The 21801-nt window shown below is 40.5% G+C and overlaps 1 protein-coding gene across 3 annotated transcripts in view; it reads left to right on the forward strand.

Moving 5' to 3' along the window:
• BICC1 (BicC family RNA binding protein 1) overlaps nt 1-21801 on the forward strand; it is a 351357-nt gene that overhangs the window by 196530 nt on the left and 133026 nt on the right. For all 3 annotated transcript variants that reach the window (XM_061405016.1, XM_061405017.1, XM_061405015.1), the window contains exon 3: nt 753-822. In XM_061405016.1, the coding sequence (XP_061261000.1) occupies nt 753-822 (70 nt within the window). The remainder of the gene's footprint in view (nt 1-752; nt 823-21801) is intronic.

Consider the following 21801-nt stretch of genomic DNA (forward strand, 5'->3'; position numbering starts at 1 on the left):
AGGCTAATTTGTGTGATAATAGAAAGGATGGGCACTTCTTGCTGATTCACTCATCTCTCATTTACCGTGCACTTCCTTTGCTCTGCACACTTTGCCTGCGTCACTTGTCCTTGGGCTTTTGCCACAGTGGGTCTCCAGTCCTTCTGGCCAGTATTCTGCCTGGGAAGTGGGAAAGAACTGTGGCAAAAATGCCATCTCAGATCAGGCAAAAGATGATGGGAAATGCAGCCTTATGACGTGATGTCCTGTTTAGAGGCTTTTCATCAGTTTTAATGAAACACAAATGTGCCCAAAGCAAGTTTATTTTATTTTCTCCAGAAAAAAAAAAAAAAAAAAAAACACTTCATTTCGTAAGGCCTATCCCATGTCGTTTTGTATTACAAGGATCGTGTTTGATGTGTTGCAATCCGCTGGTGATTGTCATGGGGGAATTTTACTCAGCACAAGCATCTCGGGTGGTTTGGCCACAAGTTAAAATTCTGGAGCATTACAGAGAGCAATGCTGGGAGTAACAAATATACTTGACTATTTCTAATAGATTAAAGGCTTATAAAAATGCATCTCCCCTCCCCACCCCCAACCCCACCAAGGTTTTGTTTTGTTTTTGAATTGTTTTAAAAAGAGGTCATTTTGTTGCAACAACATGATGCTAAGGACTTGAAAATAATTTTTTTTTTTCTGGGGAAAAAAATCTTACCTGTAAATGCAAGTTCTTAATCGAATCAATATTTTTCTCTAAATTTTTGCTGCAGATCATGGAGGAAACAAATACTCAGATTGCTTGGCCATCAAAACTGAAGATTGGTGCCAAATCCAAGAAAGGTAAATCATGCGAGATGGAGAAATTGATGTTTGTGATAATGCAGACTATGGAATATCCGCAGGTTTCCTGGGAATTCAAATCAACCTTTATCCATATCATAGTTGTTCCCAAATATTTGTTACATAGCAGTATTTGGGAAGGATTATCATAATGCAAAGTAACATATAACTTTTTGATTCAACAACAGAATAATATTTTTAAGTATTTTGTAATAATAGACATGTTATTGTAGAAGATTATTGTAGCATCTTATGATTTCAAGGATGACCATGTAGTGGCCACGAGTCATGGTAACTGCCCACACGTAATAACATATTTTCAACACACAGACTCCTTCTGTTTACACTTTAGACTTCTTGTTTATGTCCCAGATTTAGCAGCTGATCATTCTCACCTCCAATTTGATAGGAACTTAGATTTCCTTTCCTGACTGCTGCTTCTCCTCTTCGTCTATCACACAGCAAAGAACACACAGGATTTCTCTTTTAGGCCAAGCATTTTCCTTGTCTGTCTTTTCCTCTGCTTTAATCTAGAGGGCACTCACTGGTGCATGGATGGTCAGAAATGAAAGCATAGGACCCTTAGTTTCCTTCCAAGATTACATATTGTTTTCATATTTTCATTATTACATATTATGGATAGCTTTTTTTTTGTTGTTGTTTAACCCCGGTGTCAAGAAACTTTGTTGCATATACTTCATTAAAAGATGCCCATAGTCCTAGGAGATAATGGAGAACCATCACCAAGCAATTCAGAAAATGGTGGTGTGAGCTGAGCATTGTCTGTTGTGGTCTAGCTTTTTTGTTGTTGCTGTTGAGTTTTGTGTTTGCGCCCCCTTCTCTCTGTGACCTTTATTGCTAAATGATGCTGAACACTGCAAGATTTGTCAGCTTTCTTGTTTCTGGTCATCCAGATTGCCTTCTTTTAATCTCATTTTATTAGAGCTACTCATCCCTTGGAATGTAAGTTATTTTACAACTCATTGCGAGTGTTGTTATCTGGACTTCAGTGGACTGGAATTCCTATTGACACTCTGACCTTGTTATTTTCAATATTTGTGACCATGGTGGGGAGAAAAGGGAAGCTTATATGCTAAACAGTCCTAAGAAAACATAGTGAATTTCCAAGTGGAATTCCACAACTTTGTAGGAATCTTGGCATTTGCCAAGTGCTATAGGATGTATCTATCTCCAGTGTACTGAGATGTGCTATACTTATGCAGAAGGAGAAGGTGCCACTAGCTGGCTGCTTCCCTATTTGGTTGTTTGCAGCCGTTCAAAAATCCCTGGCCTGCTGTTTGAAAAAGTTGGAATTTGGACATGAACTGGAGCCTCCTTCTGTGTTGTCACGTAGTTTTACTTAAAGAATGACATGAGTTTCATTACTAGCCTAATAAAAATGTAATTTGATCAGTCCCTAAAGAAAAGCCCCAAGGAAACATGCATATTACAACAATCCCAGATAATTTTGGATGGCTTATTCTCTTGCATTATCCATGCTACAGTTTTCCTCCCCCTGTCGTGGGAAACTCAGAATTATTCATTTTATTCATTTTTAAAAATTTAAAATGTGTTTGTATCTTTAGAGATGTTAGATAATATGGATCGAATAGATTAAGGTAATGTTGTAGATCGGTTTCTGGTCATGGATCCATTTAACCCATTCACAGTGGCCAACTCTATTGATACATTTTGCTTTGAGAATAAGAGTATCTCAGCAGTACATTTGAGGGCATTTAGCATAATTTCCACATGGTTAAAGTTAACTTTTGGAATTGTGCCTAAGAATTGATCCCTGAAGGCCTATGTCTAAAGACATCCTTCAATTTTTTATTATTTATGAAGTGCCATAAATGTACACAATACTGAATGATGAGCAGAATGTGCCAAAAGAGAGAGATTGAGCTCAAGGAAGAAAGAAAAAAAAAAAAGTGTTCCTCAGAGGAAATTACTCTTCAAAATTGACTTGATTTGCCCTTAGTTCTTAAACACACAGCTGCTGAATCACATTTTGGCTTACATCCCTGATATGTGTATTCCTGTATATTTTTAAAATGGTCTGATTTAGAGCTGAAATTTGTGTGACTATAGTTTGTATTTAGTAAAAGTCAAGTGGCAGGAGGCACTTTAGAAGGTAATTATTTGCTTTTTTTATCTGACCCTTTCTTGCCTCTGAATCGTTGTTGAGAAAAGAGGTAGTGTTCTTAATTTTAAGCTTTCTTCATCCCAAACTATTATTATTCAAGAGACCAAAGAATATAAAGGTATCTAGGGACTCATGGCATGTTTTGGATGATTATTAAGTTCTAAGTCCCATGGTGATGTGAAGGTTTGGAATTTGCAGATGATCCCTCGTGTGCCAGAGAGACAGTACAGCCATGTGTTTGTATTGTATTTCACTTTTAGATTTATGATGCTTATTGATTGAATATTTGAGCCTAGACAAATGTTTTTCATGGCTACTGTTACCATAGTCTGACCCTTTCTTTACCTGATGGGAATTAGTCCTGCATTTTTCAAGTAGTCCTGTCGAAACTTTATTTTTCAAGTCATCAATCCTTTATCGGAGCAGCTGTGTGAGTAGCTGTATGTCTCCTTGGGTTGATGCGCTAGTAGGATCCTGCTTGGCATAAAGGCAGAAAGTCAGCATCCTGAATTTGCCATCATGTAAGAAACTTAAGATTCTTCTCCGGAGAAGGAAACGGCAATGCACTCCAGTATTCTTGCCTGGAGAATTCCATGGACAGAGGAACTGGCAGGCTCCAGCCCATGGGGTCACAAAGAGTCGAACATGACTGAGCGACTAACACACTAGAGATTCTGGTTTAGTAGGTCTGGGATGGGACTGGAAATCCTTATATTTAACAAGTTCCCCTGGTGGTTCTTAAGGTTGAGTTTGGGAAAGAAAAATTTCACCATCTGATATGGAAAAACCATTATTTAGTCACTAGGGAGACCATGTGTCCAAAAGGGAATGGATGGATGATGACTGCTATCGGAAAACAGGCAGGATCCTTCAGCGGCCACTTCTCTGGAACAATGTCCATCTTGGTTCCTAAAGAACTGCATCTATATGGACTCATTAGTTTTATGTCTCTGTCCTCTTTGCAGTCAGCATGAATGAGTTTAGAGTGACAGTGACCTCTTTGTTCAGTGCCTGTGTGAGATGTCATTTGGGGCACAAGACTGTCTGGTGTTTGTCCCCTCCATCTGCCCCTCTTCCTCCCACATCACCCTTCTACCCCCTTCTTCTCTCCCCTTATCCTCCCCTTTACCTTTCTTCATTCCCTTTAACCATAGAGAATACAGTGGAGAGATGTACTAGGAACATTGTCATTTAGTAAGCAGGGCATTTTGGGGAAGTGCATGTTTTGTGGTATAAACTCAGGGACTATAAAACTTAAAAAAAAAATTCCCAAGTGTTTGAAATCATTGGGAGATTGAATCTTCAGTCAAAAAGAACTAAGAATTTAAGATTCAGTATCTTAATTTTACATAGGCAATTGGGCATTCAAATAGGCAAGCCTAGGATTGTCTTGGAGAAGGCAATGGCACCCCAGTCCAGTACTCTTGCCTGGAAAATCCCATGGATGGAGGAGTCTGGTAGGCTGCAGTCCATAGGGTTGCTAAGAGTCAGACACGACTGAACAACTTCACTTTCACTTTTCACTTTCATGCATTGGAGAAGGAAATGGCAACCCACTCCAGTGTTGGAATGCCTGGAGAATCCCAGGGATGGGGGAGCCTGGGATGGTGGGCTGCCGTCTATGGGGTCGCACAGAGTCGAACATGACTGAAGCGACTTAGCAGCAGCAGGATTGTCTTAATGGGGGCTGTGATTAAGAAAATAAAGCAATACGTAGTATTTCTACTGTTGAGCGTAAATTTGTTTTGAGTAGAAGAAAATAAAAATCTCTCTAACTGTTGGATTTAGAATAATAGAACATTCTGCTTTCCATAGAAAGACTTGAGGTTTGTTCTTTGAGTGCAGTATTTAAGAATTAAGGGACTTTCTGGCAGTGCAGTAGATAAGAATCCGCCTGCCAGTGCAGGGGACACGGGTTCGATCCCTGGTCTGGGAAGATTCCATGTGCTGCGGGACAACTAAGCTTATGCACCACAACTGAGCCTGTCCTCTAGAGCCTCGAACTGCAGCTACTGAGCCCACATGCTACAACTGTTGAAGCCAGGAAGCCTCAGAACCTGTGCTTGGCAACAAGAGAAGCCACCACAGTGAGAAGCTGTCACACTGTCACGAAGAGTAGCCCCTGCTTGCGCAACTAGAGAAAGCCCACACACAAAGCAAAAAAGACCCAGTGCAACCAAAAAAAAAAAAAAAGAAAGAGAATTAAAGTTCTGGGAGTTCCCCGATGGCCTGGAGGTTAGGATTCCGGGCTTTCGCTGCTGTGGTGTGGGTTCAGTCCCTGGCTGGGAAACGGAGATCCCACAAGCTGCGCAGTGCAGCCAAAAATTAATAATGATTGTATAATACTGTAGAAGCATACTAACAGAGAATGATTTCAGGTACTCATTAAAATTTTGAATGTTATTCTGAATCACAGCCTATTTTAAAATAAATACAGCTTTATTAAAGTACAGATTACATTCTGAACAAGTTTGACTGTTTTGCTAAATACAAGTCCTGCCAAAGCTGCCTTAACAAATAGATAAAAGTGATTTGTAAGGAGAACTGATTGCGTTGTTATGATCATCCGGCATGCTCCTTGATGTCAGATCAGCTTATTCTCTCAAATAGATAAACATTTTTCTTAAAATCTTCTTCTTGCTTTTAATTTGCTTATCAGTCCTCTTTCTTCTTAGACTAGGCAAGGTGGATGTAGCTACAAATTGTTTAAAGTTTTTATGCCAAATTCCATGTAAGTAAGATCAGCATTAATAAAGCTTTATTGCCTTTTGTTCTGGGAAGAGTTGTCCTGCAGAGTTAAACTAAGTGATAGCAACTGTTGTCTGCAACTGTTTCTCTTACGACAGTTTCAGTGCCCCAAGACAGCCGGAATGGAAGGTGTTGGCTGGGTTGCCTGATGTTTTGGAGGCCATTGGCACCAAGGCTGGCCGTTCTCTTCCTCCTGGAATAAACAAGAAGATCATCAGAATTCTATGGGGCTTTATTATCATTGGTTGTCTTCCATCAGAACAAGCAACATCTAATATAGAATCTTGGCCTGAGAAAAAACATAGACTTTTCACTTTATTTTTTTCCAGAGAAAAATGTATTGTCAGGTGTACTAAAGCCTCTGTTGTGTGTTCACATGGGACTCGATGATGCTTTTATCTTGGTATTTATTGCTCAAAGGGCAGCGGGCAGAAAGAGGGCCTGGCACAGCATATGGACGACAGTATTCCCAGTGGTGGGTTTTGACCACAATATTTGTGTATTGTGGGGTCACAAGCAGCATGTACACAGACAACAACTAGATTAGAGAAGCAAACTTCAAAGTGTGAGAGCATTGTTTCCTGACACCTTGAGTCAGGTCTGTCACTGTTTTTATGTATGAACAAACACACACGAATGTATTATTCAGTCATGGTGTGCAATGGGGCTTCCCAGGTGACTTGGTGGTTAAAGAATCTGCCTGCCTATGCAGGAGACACAGGATACACTGGTTTGATCCCTAGGTGGGGGAAAATGCCCTGGAGAAGAGAATGGCAACCCACTCCAGTATTCTTGCCTAGAGAATCCTATGGACAAAGCAGCCTGGCGGGCCCCAGTCCATAGGGTGGCAAACATTTGGCCATGACTGAGCAGGTGTGCATGCCATAATGTGAAATGGGTGATAAAGAAAGGTCAGAGAACACACCATTCTAGGCAGTTAGTTCCTCAGACGATAAAGAGTACATGCATTTTGTTCATCATTGTGTTTCTTCTCTGGCGGCTCAGTGGTGAAGAATCCACCTGCCAATGCAGGTGAAGCAGCAGATGCAGGTTTGATCCCTGGGTTGGGAAGATCCCTTGGAGGAGGAAATGGGAACCCAATCCAGTATTCTTGCCTGGTAAAATTGCATGGCTGGAGGAGCCTGGTAGGCTACAGTCCATGGGGTCCCAAAGAGTTGGAGAGGACTGAGCCAGCACACAACCTATACATGGTGGACACCGAGTCAGTGTTTGTAGACTGACTGGTAACTCAGTCATGATCATAGTGAAACTACGAATGGAGATGAGACTGTATATCACCAAGGTGTGTTGTGTAGGAAGAAGATTTAGAATCATAGCCTTCACGCAGGAGGAGCATTCACTATTGAGAAAATTGACAATTGATATCTTTCCTGTAGACCTCTCTAAGTGAACAGAAGTGGACATGATTTATGGCTGAAGCTTATGTAGCTCAAACTGCTTTTCATGGTCTGAGTAGCCCTAGTCAGAGAAGTGGAAAGAAACTTAAGGAAAATGATCTGATGGCTGCCATTCATGGGACCCTTGGATGAATAAAACTCTGGTACTGTTCATAGTAGGTGTGTAAATGAGACTTAACAAGATACAGCCTCCTGATTATCTTCCAGACCAAAGTTGTTTTGGGTGTGGTATTTTAATTAGGATTTGGTTATGTCATTGACATGTCAATAGTAATATTGGCTACTACCATTTATTGAGACTAATTGGGGCACAGCTAAATATTTTATGTAAATAATCTTATTTCCTGATCAGAACACCATGTAAGTTAGGTGATGGTGTTTTCATTTTACAGGTGAAAAAGTTAAGGCTCATAAAGTCAAATAACTTGCCCTGGGTTTTACAGTTAGTAAATAGCAGACTGGTAAGGCATCCTGTATGATTCCAATATCATGAACGTTTTAGAAGGTAAAAAACATGGAGATGGTAAAAAGATTTAGTGGTCAGTTTTGCTAGGGACTTGGAGGAGGGAAGGATGAATAGGCTGAACACAGAGGACTTTTAGGGCAGCTAAACTATATAATCTAAAATAGTAAGTACATGTCATTTTATATCTGTCAAAACCCACAAAATGGTTTGTGATATTGATGGTGGGGGAGCCAGTGGCTGTGTGTGGGGAGGGGCATATGAGAACTCTGTACTTCGCATCAATTTTGCTGTGTTCCTGAGACGGTCTAAAAAAACAGAGTCTATATTAAAAAATAGTCCTAGATATTAGGCACAACACTTTAATCAGCATTTTAAAGTGTGTGATATGCAAAGATAATGCTGTATTATCAATAACTTGATAACACGTGTATACCCGTGGTGGATTCATGTTGATGTATGGCAAAACCAATACAATATTGTAAAGTAATTAGCCTCCAATTAAAATAAATAAATTTAAATTAAAAAAATAAAAGCACTATGAAATCTCTTAAGAACTAATGAAGATTTTTGTAAAATTAAAAAAAAAGGAGAAGAAAGTGAGAAGGATGATTAAATGGTATATCATGCCTTTGTGTTCCCCAGAAGGGACTGGAGCCAAGTCACAAGCTTTCTGAATTCACCTGCCTCTGTTACCCTGTCTCCTGGGGAGAGAGCTCATTTTCCTTCAGTGGTCTTGTTCCTGAACAGATGTTTTATTTCAAGTTAGGTACCTTTAAAAGTGAAGAAATTGCCATCCCAAGATGCCTGCTAACTACAGCTCTTTTTCCTTGTTAAACCCCATGAGGAGGAAGGGCAGAACTATTCCTGATTTGTCTGCCTTGTAATGTGTGTTGTCCCATCTGTATTCTCTGTCTTTATCCTCGCAGTAATCCTCCACGAATGACCATGGTTATCCCTACTCTGCACATGAGTAACTGATGGAGAGATGGTGTGACTTGTTCAGTGTCATACATAGGGTTTGAAATGATGGAGTTAGGCTGGAAACCTTGATTGCAAAATTCAAGGGCATTCTCCATCCTAAGCACATGCGTAGGTGCTCATGGTGAGTGAGTGTTCACCAGAGGAATGAAGATTCACCAGCACATTCATTTAGGAAAACTCAGATTGAGAATATGTTTCTTAACTGTTTCTTCAAGAAGAAATGCAATCCTAAGTCCTTACCCACATTTTAGAACCTTGCTGGATGACCATCTTTAAAATGATTTTCAACCTCAGTTTTTAATTTCTATTTGTGCTTTTTACAGTATTTTTCCTTCCTGTTCTCTTTTAAAATCCGTTAATGGTTTCACTAGGATTTGTATACTGTTACCTGGTATTGTGGTTCTCGAGCTGGGTTGATTTTATTCCCTGGGGGCATGGTAGCACTGTTAACGATAGTTTTGGTTATCACAGGTGGGAGGCGGTGCTACTGGCTTCTGGTGGGTAGAGGCCAGGGAGGATGCTAAACATCCTGCAATGCAAAAGGCAGCTCCACAAGGAGAATTATTTGACACAAAATGTCAACAGTGCAAGGCTGAGAAACGCTGAGCTTAGAGGAACAGGTGTGGCATCAGGAGATGGCTCTACATAGCATTGGATTCTATTTTAAAAATTTACTTTTAAGTTTTTATTGGAGTACAGTTGACTTACCGTGTCATGTTAGTTTCAGGTTACAGCAAAGCAATGCAATTACACAAATACATATATTCATTCTTTTTCAGATTCTTTTCCCATATTGAGTATTGAGTAGACTCTTCGTCTGTGCTATACAGTAGATCCTAATTGTTATCTATTTTATATATAGTACTGTGTGTATATGTCAATCTCAGTCTCCCTATACATCCCTTCCCTCCTTAACCATGTTTGTTTTCTACATCTGTGACTCTACTTACGTTTTGTAAATAGGTTCATTTGTATCATATTTTTAGATTCCACATATAAGCAATAGCATATGATACCTTTCTGTGTCTGTGTGACTTCACTTTGTGTGACAGTCTCTAGGTCCATCCATGCACTGGATTCTTGTTAGGCCATTTCATGCAAATTGGTGTCTTACGTAATTGGTTTTCTTTTGCAGCATTAGGAACAGAGTCGATCTATATGAGTGACTCCTGAAGGAGGGCATACATACGTAGTAACATAGGTGGAAGGACAGGATTTCAGTAGGAGAGATGACACACAGTAGGAGCGCAGACCCGCACAGTTTAAAAGCCGGTTTATAGTCCGGTGTGTTGTTTCTTCCCCGAGTGTTTCAGCCTGTCTCAGTTGTGCCTGTAGCTCTGGTGCCTGTAGGACTGTCTGCCCTCCCAGTTCCAGCTGACTGTCTTCCACTCCTCCTTTCTGGAATGTGTGCTGGTGGTAACTGTGACAGTTTCTATGGTTTATGACCGTATTTGTGCACCACGAGGGTGCCGTGCACTCCTGTCTTGGTCTAGAGATGGGGACAAGATTTTGATGGTTTCCCCAGCCATGTGTGGGATCTCCCTGGCTTTATTCTGCCAGTTACGGCACCACTGAACAGAACTCAGTGACATCTCTCAGGCCTGTCAGTAGCAATTAGATTATTTTTAAGAAGTCTTTTGCAGTTGCAAACATGACCAAACCACCATGTGGTATTTCTCATTAGCTAAGGAAAACAAGTCAGAGTAGCACCCTCACTTCTTCAAATGGTCTTTCTGTTGGCACTAAAGCATGGTTTGTGGCTTATTATAGCCATCATACAAACATTGGTACTAAGAGACACTTTTATCAAAAGGTAGTAGAGAGGTTTCAGGAACGAGAAGTTACATTCTCTTTATATCTTGTTGCCAGAAATTACTCTTAAAGCAAAATATGTCTCGCCTGAAATAAAAATAAAACAAGAACACAGCATATGTCTACTTTTGGCTATTTGGTCTATGCCAAGTTACGTATTATCACTTTATGAAAATTGGCTCATTTTTTACAAACAAGCATTTTTTTGCAATTGGATCTTTCATCTTAAAAAATGAGAGGTGGTTGTTCACTTGCTCAGTTGTGTCCGACTCTTTGCAACCCCATGGACTGCAGCACGTCAGGCCTTCCTGTCCATCACCATCTCCTGGAGCTTGCTCAAACTCGTGTCCATCGAGTTGGGAATGCCATCCAGCCATCTCTGCCTCTGCCGTCCCCTTCTCCTCTTGCCTTCAGTCTTTCCTAGCATCAGGGTCTTTTCTAATGAGTTGACTCTTCGCATCAGTTGGCCAGCATATTGGAGCTTCTGCATCAGTCCTTCCAGTGAATATTCAGGATTGATTTCCTTTAGGATTGATTGGTTTTTATCTCCTTGCATTCCAAGAGACTCTCAAGAGTCTTGTACAACACCACAGTTCAAAAGCATCAGTTTTTTGATGCTTGTCCATCTTTATGGTCCAACTCTCACATCCACACAGGACTACTAGAAAAACATAGTTTCGACTAGATGAACCTTTGTCAACTAAGTAACGTCTCTACTTTTTAATACACTGTCTATCTTTGCCATAGCTTTTCTTCCAAGGAGCAAGCATCTTTTAATTTCATGGCTGCAGTCACCATCTGCAGTGATTTTTGGAGTCCAAGAAAATAGTCTCTCACTGTTTCCATTGTTTCCCCATCTATTTGCTATGAAGTGATGAGAAGAGATGCCATGATCTTAGTTTTTTGATTGTTGAGTTTTAAGTCAGCTTTTTTACTCTTCTTTTTCACCTTCATCAAGAGGCTCTTTAGTTTCTTTCTGCTTTCTGAGATTAGGGTGGTGTCATCTGCATATCTGAGGTTATTGATATTTCTCCCTAGAATCTTGATTCCAGCTTGTGCTATATCCAGCCTGGCGTTTCTCATGATATACTCTGCATATAAATTAAATAAGCATGGTGTCAATATACAGCCTTGACGTACTCCTTTCCCGATTTGGAACCAGTCTGTTGTTCCATGTCTGGTTCTAACTGTTGCTTCTTAACCTGCATACGGTTTCTCAGGGGGCACCTGAAATTCTCAGGGGGCACCTGAAATTCTTCCCATCTCTTGAAGAATTTTCCACAGTCTGTTGTGATCCACACAGTCAAAGGCTTTAGCATAGTCAATGAAACAGGAGTAGATATTTTTCTGGAATACTCTTGCTTTTTTATGATCCAGTGGATGTTGGTAATTTGATCTCTGGTTCCTCTGCCTTTTCTAAATCCAGCTTGAACATCTGGAAGTTCTCCGTTCCCATACTTTTGGAGCCTGGCTTGGAGAATTTTGAGCATTACTTTGCTAGCATGTGAGATGAGTGCAGTTGTGAGGTAGTCTGAACATTCTTTGGCATTGCTTTTCTTTGGGATTGGAATGAAAACTGACCTTTTCCAGTCTTGTGGCCACTGCTGAGTTTTCCAAATTTATTGGCATATTGAATGAAGCATTTTCACAGCATCATCTGTTAGGATTTGAAATAGCTCAACTGTAGTTCTGTCACCTCCACTGGCTTTGTTCACAGTGAGGCTTCTTAAGGCCCACTTGACTTCACACTCCAGAATCTCTGGCTCTAGGTGAGTGATCACACCATCATAGTTATCTGAATCATTAAAATCTTTTTGTATAGTTCTTCTGTGTATTCTTGCCACCTCTTCTTAATATCTTCTGCCTCTGTTAGGTCTATACCATTTCTGTCCTTTATTGTGCCCATCTTTGCATGAAATGTTCCCTTGGTATCTCTGATTTTCTTGAAGAGATCTCTAGTCTTTCCCATTCTATTGTTTTCCTTTATTTCTTTGCATTGATCACTGAGGAAGGCTTTCTCATCTCTTCTTACTGTTCTTTGGAACTCTGCATTCAGATGGATATATCTTTCCTTTTCTCCTTTGCCTTTCACTTCTCTTCTTTTCTCAGCTATTTGTAAGGCTTTCTCAGACAGCCATTTTGCCATTTTACATTTCTTTTTCTTGAGGATGGTTTTGGTCATTGCCTCCTGTACAATGTTATGAACCTCTGTCCATAGTTCTTCAGGCACTCTATGTATCAGATCTAATCCCTTGAATCTATTTGTCACTTCCACTGTATAATTGTAAGGGATTTGATTTAGGTCATCCCTACATTCTTCAATTTAAGTCTGAATTTGGCAATAAGGAGTTCATGATCTGAGCCACAGTCAGCTCCCGGTCTTGTTTTTGCTGACTGTCTAGAGCTTCTCCATCTTCGGCTGCAAAGAATATAATCAGTCTAATTTCGGTATTGACCATCTGGTGACATCCATGTGTAGAGTTGTCTCTTGTGTTGTTGGAAGAGGGTGTTTGCTATGACCAGTGTGTTCTCTTGGCAAAACTCTATTAGCCTTTGCCCTGCTTTATTTTGTACTCCAAGGCCAAATTTTCCTGTTACTCCAGGTATCTCTTGACTTCCTACTTTTGCATTCCAGTCTCCTATGATGACATCTATCTATATATATATATTTTGTATGTATAAGAAATGCCATTGTGTTTATGTGGGGTGTGGATGTATTATGTGTTTTGACAAATCTGTTTTAATGGACTTCAGACTATGTTCTTTTTTTTTTTTTTAATACAATGAATATCAGATTTATTTGCCCCTTGGTATAGCCTTTCTTCTTACATACATTTTTATAAGTAGAGTTCCCAGGTCTCAGGTAATGAGCAACTTTGGTAATTTTCAGGATTGCCATCTTGTCTTCCCAAATGACTGTTGAAATTCTACCAGAAGGTTCTGTCTTCTGGAAAGGAAATACTCCTTTCCTGTCATCTCTGCCAACTCTGTGCTTTCCTGTCTTTGTGTAGCCTAAATATGTAGTGAAAAATATGTTTTTCCGTACACTACCTTAATAAATAGAAAAGCTGAGCCTGTTTCGTCCATTCATGGAACATTTATTTGCATAATTGCTGTGAATTACTTGTCCTTGCTTTTTATCCATTGATTCATAATCTTTCCCTATTTAGTGAGTAGTTCATCTTTTTTTGTAATGATGAAATAAAGACCTTTAAATTGTTTTTTCTACTTGGAAATTTAAGATTACTTATGCTTCTCTCTAACCATAGTGTCCACACAGCTCATTTCTCACTATTAATAGTTATTTACAAGTCATTCATGAATCATTTCTATTCAAAATTAGAAAGAAATGAATTTACCTTAAGTGATAATAATGTATTGATTTTTGAAGGACTGTAGGAAAGTATGGATAAACTTTTAAGACATTGGATTTCCAAAGTAAACAATTTATAAAGATTAGATCATCAATATTAATAGCATGGAAATTATATGAATATATAGGTACACACATATATACACACATATACATAGATATATATTTATGTATATACATGGGTGTGTATGTTTTGGCAAAGCATGAGAAATAATTAAAATACTATTGAAGAAGTTATTGAATTTCTGAGTTTTCTTGATATAACAGAAGACCCAGTAAGTCATTTGCTTTTATTTCCATGTGTTGAGCTTTATTTTTGTCTTTTAGTGGGAAAAATTTGTGAAAAATTTTCCATTCCTTTATATTCAAGGGACGGATACTTGAATATGTTATTTTGGATTGACTTGAATTCCATTTCTATACTGTCCCCATTTTTAGAATGGGATCTGTATTCTTGCCTGGAGGATCCCATGAATAGAGGAGCCTGGAAGGGTGTAGTCCATAGGGTTGCACAGAGTCGCTTCACATGACTGAAGCGACTTAACATGCACTGTCGATGAGAGAATTTAGTTTTTGGTATAATTTACTTCCTCTTCAGTATTGAGCTTGCTTAACAGGACAAAAGCCACCTTCTGCATTGCACGGTTTTGCTTTTGTTTGGGTGGTCCATGCGCTTTCTCAAGTCTGACACAGCACCACAGGGTCCAGATTTATTTCGTTTAGCTGGGAGACACGCATGAACTCAGCAAAGTGAGGGAGAAGAAAGGAAAAAGGTCTTTCAGCCACTAAGGATATACGTAATTTGAGATCAAACTGTATGTCCCTATTTCTTTTGCTTTTACCATCAAGGGGGTATATTTTAATCTAATCCTCTTGGGTTTTCTCCTTCGGGCAATGCCTAATTGATTTTTACATCATAGGCAAGTTATGTAACACTGTTTCCACACCTGCAAAATGTAGTATCCATATAACCTAGGTTTGGAAATCCATTCAAGTTCATTGCAGAATTTTTAGTTTGGAGTAGTTTTTTTCAAGCCACACTGACTTATGCCCTCTTCGCTGACCTAGGAAGCCATCTCACCCCTTTGCCTGTGCTGTGTCTGCTGCATCTCCACCCTTCTTTGCCTGACTGGTCAGCTCCTAGTCTTTGTTCCACATCCATCTCAGACGACGTGTCTTCCTGGAAGGCCTCACCCATCCGCGCTGAAACAGAGTTAATACTCAGTCCCCTGTGCTGACTCGGTACCATATGCATTTTTTACATTTTGGCACTTTCTCAGCTTGTGTTTCGGCAGCCTAGACTTTTGCCTTTCCTCCCGGACTCTGAGCTCATGGACCTGCCTCAAAGGCCAGCATGTCTTATTCCCTTCCGTGTGCATGGTGCCTGCCAGGAGTGGAATTATAACTTAGGAGGTAAAGTTTACATTGTAACTTAGGTTTAGAGCAAATTTGAAATTAATTCAACAGTGATTTAAGTCATTCTGGTATCTTTTGAGTCACTTCGGAGAAAGTGAAAAATGGCCCTGGCAGCCTGGCTGCAGTGTTCCCAATTGAATATAAATACCTCTCACAGAGTATAAATAATCAGACAGGGTTACTCCTTGGTTAAGTCTGAAGCAAGGCTGAAAACATGGACACTCTGCAGCCACAAAATTAATTAAACATCCCTCCCTTATGAGCGACCTCAGTAATTGTTGCTGCTTGAACAGTGACGACTCCAACTCTGCTTTCATCCTCTGCCTTCTGCGTTACATTTGCCAAGATATTCATTCAGTAAATTTCCCCTGCTTTCTGGCAGCTTCCGACCCAGCTTTGGCCACCTCCACTTTCCTAAGATCTCAATGGAATCACCCAGAGCAAACCCAGATTCTGTAATGACCTTCCTTCAGTTTCCTCTTCAATGCTTCACACTGAAGAAAGCTTGCTTTATCTACTGCAGCTGTGTTCTTGGTGGTCTTTGGCCAGTGGGCACCATGGTGAATGTTGTAGAAGTATGAGGATGAAGCATTGAGCTCAGTCTCTGCCCCTTGGAGACTTAGAGTTTGGCCAGGGTTTCCTGCCTTACCCACTTTAAACAGCTTTTTAAAAGTGGCATTGTTTGCTGTCAAGACTAGAATAGTTCAGAGGAGGAGGAGAAGAGTGCAAGCCACAGCCAAGGAAAATATTCCTGAGCAGGAGGTATTTGATTATGTGGATTTCCAAAGGATGGGTAGGGTTAAGACTTCCTGTGTGCGGAAGGCTCAAATCTGAGAAGGATCATTGTGTGTTAGAGAAGAGAGGAGAGTGATTGGTGAAAGGGGGAGAGGGGGAAGAGCTGGTGGCCAGTGAGTTTGGACCTCATGAGAACCTCGTCCATTCTATAGACAGTGGACAGCCTTGGGTAGGGGATGGTTGCAGGAGATAACTGGTAACTGTGGTAGGAAGGGGTTAAAGGTTGGGAGACCAGTGTAGTACATCATATTTGATAACAGTGGGATCAAGGAAACTTCTTTTTTTAAGTTTACTTATTTTTGGTTTCTGCCACACATAAACATGAACCAGCCATGGGTATACTTATGTTCCCTCCCTCTTGAACCTCCCTTCTACCTCCCACCCAAAGAGAGCTCTTGAAAGGCAAATCATCGTAACATGGCGGCTTGACACACGCAAGGAATTGGTTAGTTGGCTGCCACAGCAGATGTTCTTATGCTCCTGGCTTGTCTCTGAGTTTACCTGCGGTGGGCATCTCCCTTGCAGGCTGACACTTCCCAGCTTGGGTGCTGGGTCACTGCCCTTCTCTCTGGGGTCAGCACAATGAGAACCTCCCCTTTTAGGGCAGAGCGGCATGGAAATGCTGGCAGTGATGCTGGGGGATGACCTCTCCCAGGGACAGGCTTCAACCAGTGAAGGACTGGAGTTAGAAGACAAATGTCCAGTTTTCCCGTCTCTCTGTGGAATGTTCTAAGGCGTATTATTCATGTCTTCTCTGGATACCCCAGGGGGCTGGAGCCCTAGCAGCAGCTGCTCCACACCACTCCTTTTATTGGCTTCCCTCTCTCCTTACCCATATCTTCCTTCCTTCCTAACTTGTGATCCCTGGGATCACCTCCCGAATAAATTACCCAAGTAACACACACTAACCCAGGTTCTTGTCTCAGGGTCTCTTTGTGGGCATACAGGCTAAGATGGCTATCCTGGGTGATCGAATGGTCATTATGCCATGGAAAAATGGAGTTGGCATTCTCTTCCAGTGGTTAATTAATGACTCTTGTTATTTTACTGAAAAAAAAAATGACTACATTCATCTCAAGTGTATTTTATATATCAGTGCAAATATGGCAGAATGATTTAGAGTTCATGGCTCATTTTGAGAAAAAAATGCTCCAAACCATCTGCAGAAGTATTAAAATGATCCCAAGTGGCACATAGGCACTTGAGGCAGTTTCCAGGCACATTAGGTTGTTGTCAACATAGAGAAAAATATACACTACAGGGAGAAGCAAGAAGAGAGAAAGGTCCTGAAAACCCATGATTTCAGCAGATCAGGAAGAAGAATGTCAGTGGATGAGCAGGGCAGGCGCCATGGGCGTCCTTACATGGGTGTCAGCCAGGTGGCTTAGGAATCCCGGGCCATTGGCAGCTGTGATGCTGTTGACTGACGATCAGTCATAGGGAGAGGACCCAGCCATAGGATCATTTCTGTCCACGAGCTGTGCTCTCCTGAAAGTCATGCTGAGTGGTTGGAGCCAAGTTAGGAAAAATATTTCCGTTACTAACAATATAGTTGTTAAGTGTGTTCCATGGGGATTCTGAAATATTTGCTTGATGGTAATCACAAGAAGGTCATTATTTTCATTTTTTTTCCTGATGATCCTATTAGCATCCAACTATTGTAAAAGTCAGCACTTGATAGACAAATGGCAAGAAAATTGCTAATAAGGAAGCAATGAATGCATCCGGTTTCCATGAACAATTGTATCTGCATTCTTCAGCATTTGGAACTTGATGTTTGAATGAAAAGATGCCCACACAGGGGTGGTCCTGTCCATTACACTCTCTTGCAAAATGAAACCCTTGCTTTATTTAGGCACATATTCTTTTTTCTTTTTTTTTGCCATGCAGGACCTTAGTTTCCTGACCAGGGATCAAACCTGTGCCTCTTGCATTGGAAGCACTGTCTTAACCACTGTACTCTCAAGTCTCCAGCCCTGTGTTCTATGTTGGACCTTATTCTAGAAGGGAAAGAATAGTGTTTATTGGTGTTTTTCCTCTAAAATCTATTGTGGCTTCCCAGGTGTCTGACGGTAAAGAATCTGCCTGCAGTGTGGGAGACCCAGGTTCAATCCCTGGGTCAGAAAGATCCCCTGGAGGAGGGCATGACAACCCACTCCAGTATTCTTGCCTGGAGAATCCCATGGACAGAGGAGCCTGGCAGGCTACAGTCCATGGGGTCACAAGGAGTTGGACACCACTGAATGACTAATATATCATCTACACATACAACACCATAGATGATCCATCTATTAGAGATTCTTAATTCTCTTGAAATGAATTTAAAACATGGATTGTTTATTTACCATTTAATAAACTTTGGAGTGTTCATCTGCATTATCATTTTATAATCTCATCCATCATATGAATTAAGGAATAAAATAATAAAACTTAAATAGTTTTTGGAACATGTATTTTTTTAAAAATCAGAATATCCTCACCTGTATTGAATAAATCATCATGTATAGGAAAGTGAAAATAAGTACTGATCCTATTAGTGATCTTTGGGAGAACAACAGAATCTGGAATACAACAGTCAGGAAAGGAAAACACAGCAGCTAATATTGAAGATTGTCGGTAAAAGAAAATGATCATGGATGGAGTGGTTGCATGTGTCCTTGATTTGAGGTAAAATGATATCATTTTCTTTTACTGTTTCATTCTTTTAAGAATAAAAGTTGAGAGAACTTTGAGGCTAAGAAAGTGGAGAGAAGAGAATGACACTAGAGGAAATAGGAGAGCAGAGCTAGATTGAAGATAACGGGTGTTAGGCTGGGGTTAGTCAGCCTTGAGCTGTTCCCTCACTTTGTGAGTCCTTCTGCTGGATATGCTCATTTTCGTGAAACAACCAGTTTCAATTTTTGGTTCATATCTATAGTCCTCAATAGGCTCTGCTAGGTATGGTCATGGGTTTAATGGCTGTGGTCATTGATTCAGCCAGATCCATACCTCGTAGAATGCTTGGCTTGTAGTATGTCCTCAGTAAAAGTCTGTTAAATGGATTTGAACATATTTTCCTGAGTTTGGTAAGAAGGAGAGAAGAGTAAAGATTATGATGGGTTTAAGAGAAATGGGAGAAAATTGAGTATAAATTTCCTTTACTTTTCTCAGTCTGGAGATGAAGTCATCTCTTGGGGGCATAGAGGGGTGTTTTGGAGACTTGAAGACTTGAAGAAACTGGGGAGAGTTCAGAACAGCTGCTTATGGAAAATGCAATAGAAATGAATTAAAAACTTGCCAAACCAAATTATTATACAGCTGAGGCTGCGTATATAAATTTGTAGTCAGATTTCTTGGGATAGTTATATGCCTTTTTCCAGTTCTTTGGTCTCTCCGAAGTGGAGAATACAGATTAGGGGTGGATTTTAGAGTGTGTGATGAGAGGATGAAATGGTTACCCTTGGGGTGGGATGGCATGGGAAGAATTAAAGCCAACAGTAAGACATAATATTCTAGAGAACTTTCAGAGTTGAGGGCTTTCAAGAATTGCACTGGTAGGAGGCTGTAGCCACAGGAAGAAATGACCAGTTAGAAGACGTCTTAGGAGTGGTGGAGTCTGGTTGTGATGAGGTCCAGTTTATGGCTGGTTTTGTGGGTTACTAAAGTAATGTTTCACAGTTTAAGAATTCTTAGCAACTTTAGGATTGTTTTGCAAACTTAAATTTGATTCTTTAAACAAGCAAAAAGAAACTTGTTAAGGAGTTAAAACCAAGTATGATGGAACCAGTTAGTGTCAATATGACTCTAGTTTACTGAATTCTGTGTAATTTTTAAAGCTGAATAGCCAAGTTCATATTCCTTTAGTCATTGACTTTCATGTATGGGAGACTAAATTACATAACAGCCGATCAATGCTTTTTGCTTGCCAGTTTTAAAATGTTACATGTGCGAACACCTCATAACTTATGCATGTTTTCCAGTGAGAACTGCATCATAGGTGGAAAGAAAATAAATGCATCCATGGTTCTTAGATGTTACATAATCCAGGAACTTCATAACTTCCTAGTTACACAATTTGAAATCATTATGTAATCTCATGGCTCCTTACAAGGGGGAAAAATTATATTTTTTATAGAAATTCAACAGGATGATTGGTTGAAGAACATTTGTGTGTGGGTGTAGTTTTGCAAATACACAAATAATAAGTACTGGTTAGAATTGATCTGACTATCTCTTTGGCTGTTCCTTGTGGACCACCATGGTGGTCCACGCTGGTGGTCCATAAGGTAGGTCACCTTTCAGTTAACAGAACATCAAAAACCTGTGCCAACCCAGAGCTATACACAGGATTCCTTGGAGTCACAGGGAGCGTTCTCCACCCTCCAAGCCATTCCTTCTATTTGGGGTCTTGGACTGAGTAGCCATTTATACTCAACCCTCTTTACCTTTCCAGCGTCTCCTGAATTGCTGTAGTAGTAGAGTCTGCTGGTGATTTGCAGGATGTGAAGGCTTTTGCTTAAAGACTGGCTGTCTCTGGAGCTTGTCTGCCCAAAACCCTGGCTGCTGTGTCCTGACGAGGCAGACAGTACACCTTTAGGTTTGATTCTTGTACCTCCAGTTACTCATCATGGGATCCGGCCTCCCTTACTGAGACGTAAGTTCAGGAGATGAAGGCATTAAAGAATCTCTAAGGATCTTGTTGTCTGGCTGGCTGTCTCTCTCCCTTTACTAACCAGAATCTTATTTGAACTTGGATCCCTGCCTGGTGCAGGTATAAGCTGAAGTCCACTACTCCCTTTGAAATACAAAAAAATTTTGCTCATATCCCTCCCCATTTGCAGTGAGAGAAAATCCGGAGTTCTCCAGAGCAATTTGATGGGGGTGTGTTTTAGGGAGAGTTTCATCTAGTCATTTCTACCTTATTTGAATTATGGCTGAATTTCCTGTCGTGGGCCCTTTATTATGCATTGATGACAAAGAGCACAGCCTTTCCTTCTGGATTTTCATCTTGTAAATATTAGCCATTCAAGACATGTGTGTTTGTGGCAGACAAGACCTGTGAGGCAGCTAGAGATTTTGCTTAATGTTATCTATTCCTTGGAGACTTTCTGTTTCTTCCCAGACCCCGACACTATTGCAACCCTCAACTCCAGGCTCTGCCCACATGTGATTCAGGAAACATTTAAAAACATCAGATCATCTCTGCCTTCATCTTGACCTTGGTCCCTATTTGGGCTTCTTCGAAGTATGGATCATTTACTCTCAGTTCTGGCTTGGGAAGGTACCTTCTTCCTCACCTGCCAGTCTGGAAGAGGGGAGAGGAGCAAGGTTGAAGTGGATTTGATCACAGTGTGAACACATCATATCAGACAGTTCAGCTGCATGTGGTTTTGTTTGTGTGTTTGCTTGTTTTACTTTCACAAATCCACATGGTTCTTAAGTCTTTCAGACTGTGAACTGGTGGACCCTCATCTTCTTTTAAATACATTTATTTGGCTGCACTGGGTCTTAGTTATAGCATGCAGGATCTTTAGTTGTGGCATGTGGGATCTAGTTTCCCCACCAGGAGTTGAACCCGGACTTCTGCATTTAGAGAGTGGAGTCCTAGCCATTGGACCACCAGGGAAGTCCCTTGGGCCCTCATCTAATTCCTAGCGCCTTCCTGGCCACCTCAGGCTTGGGAGACAGCTTGGATTACTAGTCTTAATACCATAAATTTGGCAACATCTAAGGACAAAGCTAGTGGAGGTGATGGAATTCCAAATCCATCACCTATTTCAAATCCAAAAAGATGACATTGTGAAAGTGCTGCACTCAATATGCCAGCAAATTTGGAAAACTCAGC

This window comes from Bos javanicus, chromosome 28 (genome assembly GCF_032452875.1).
Source record: "Bos javanicus breed banteng chromosome 28, ARS-OSU_banteng_1.0, whole genome shotgun sequence".
Lineage (NCBI taxonomy): Eukaryota > Metazoa > Chordata > Mammalia > Artiodactyla > Bovidae > Bos > Bos javanicus.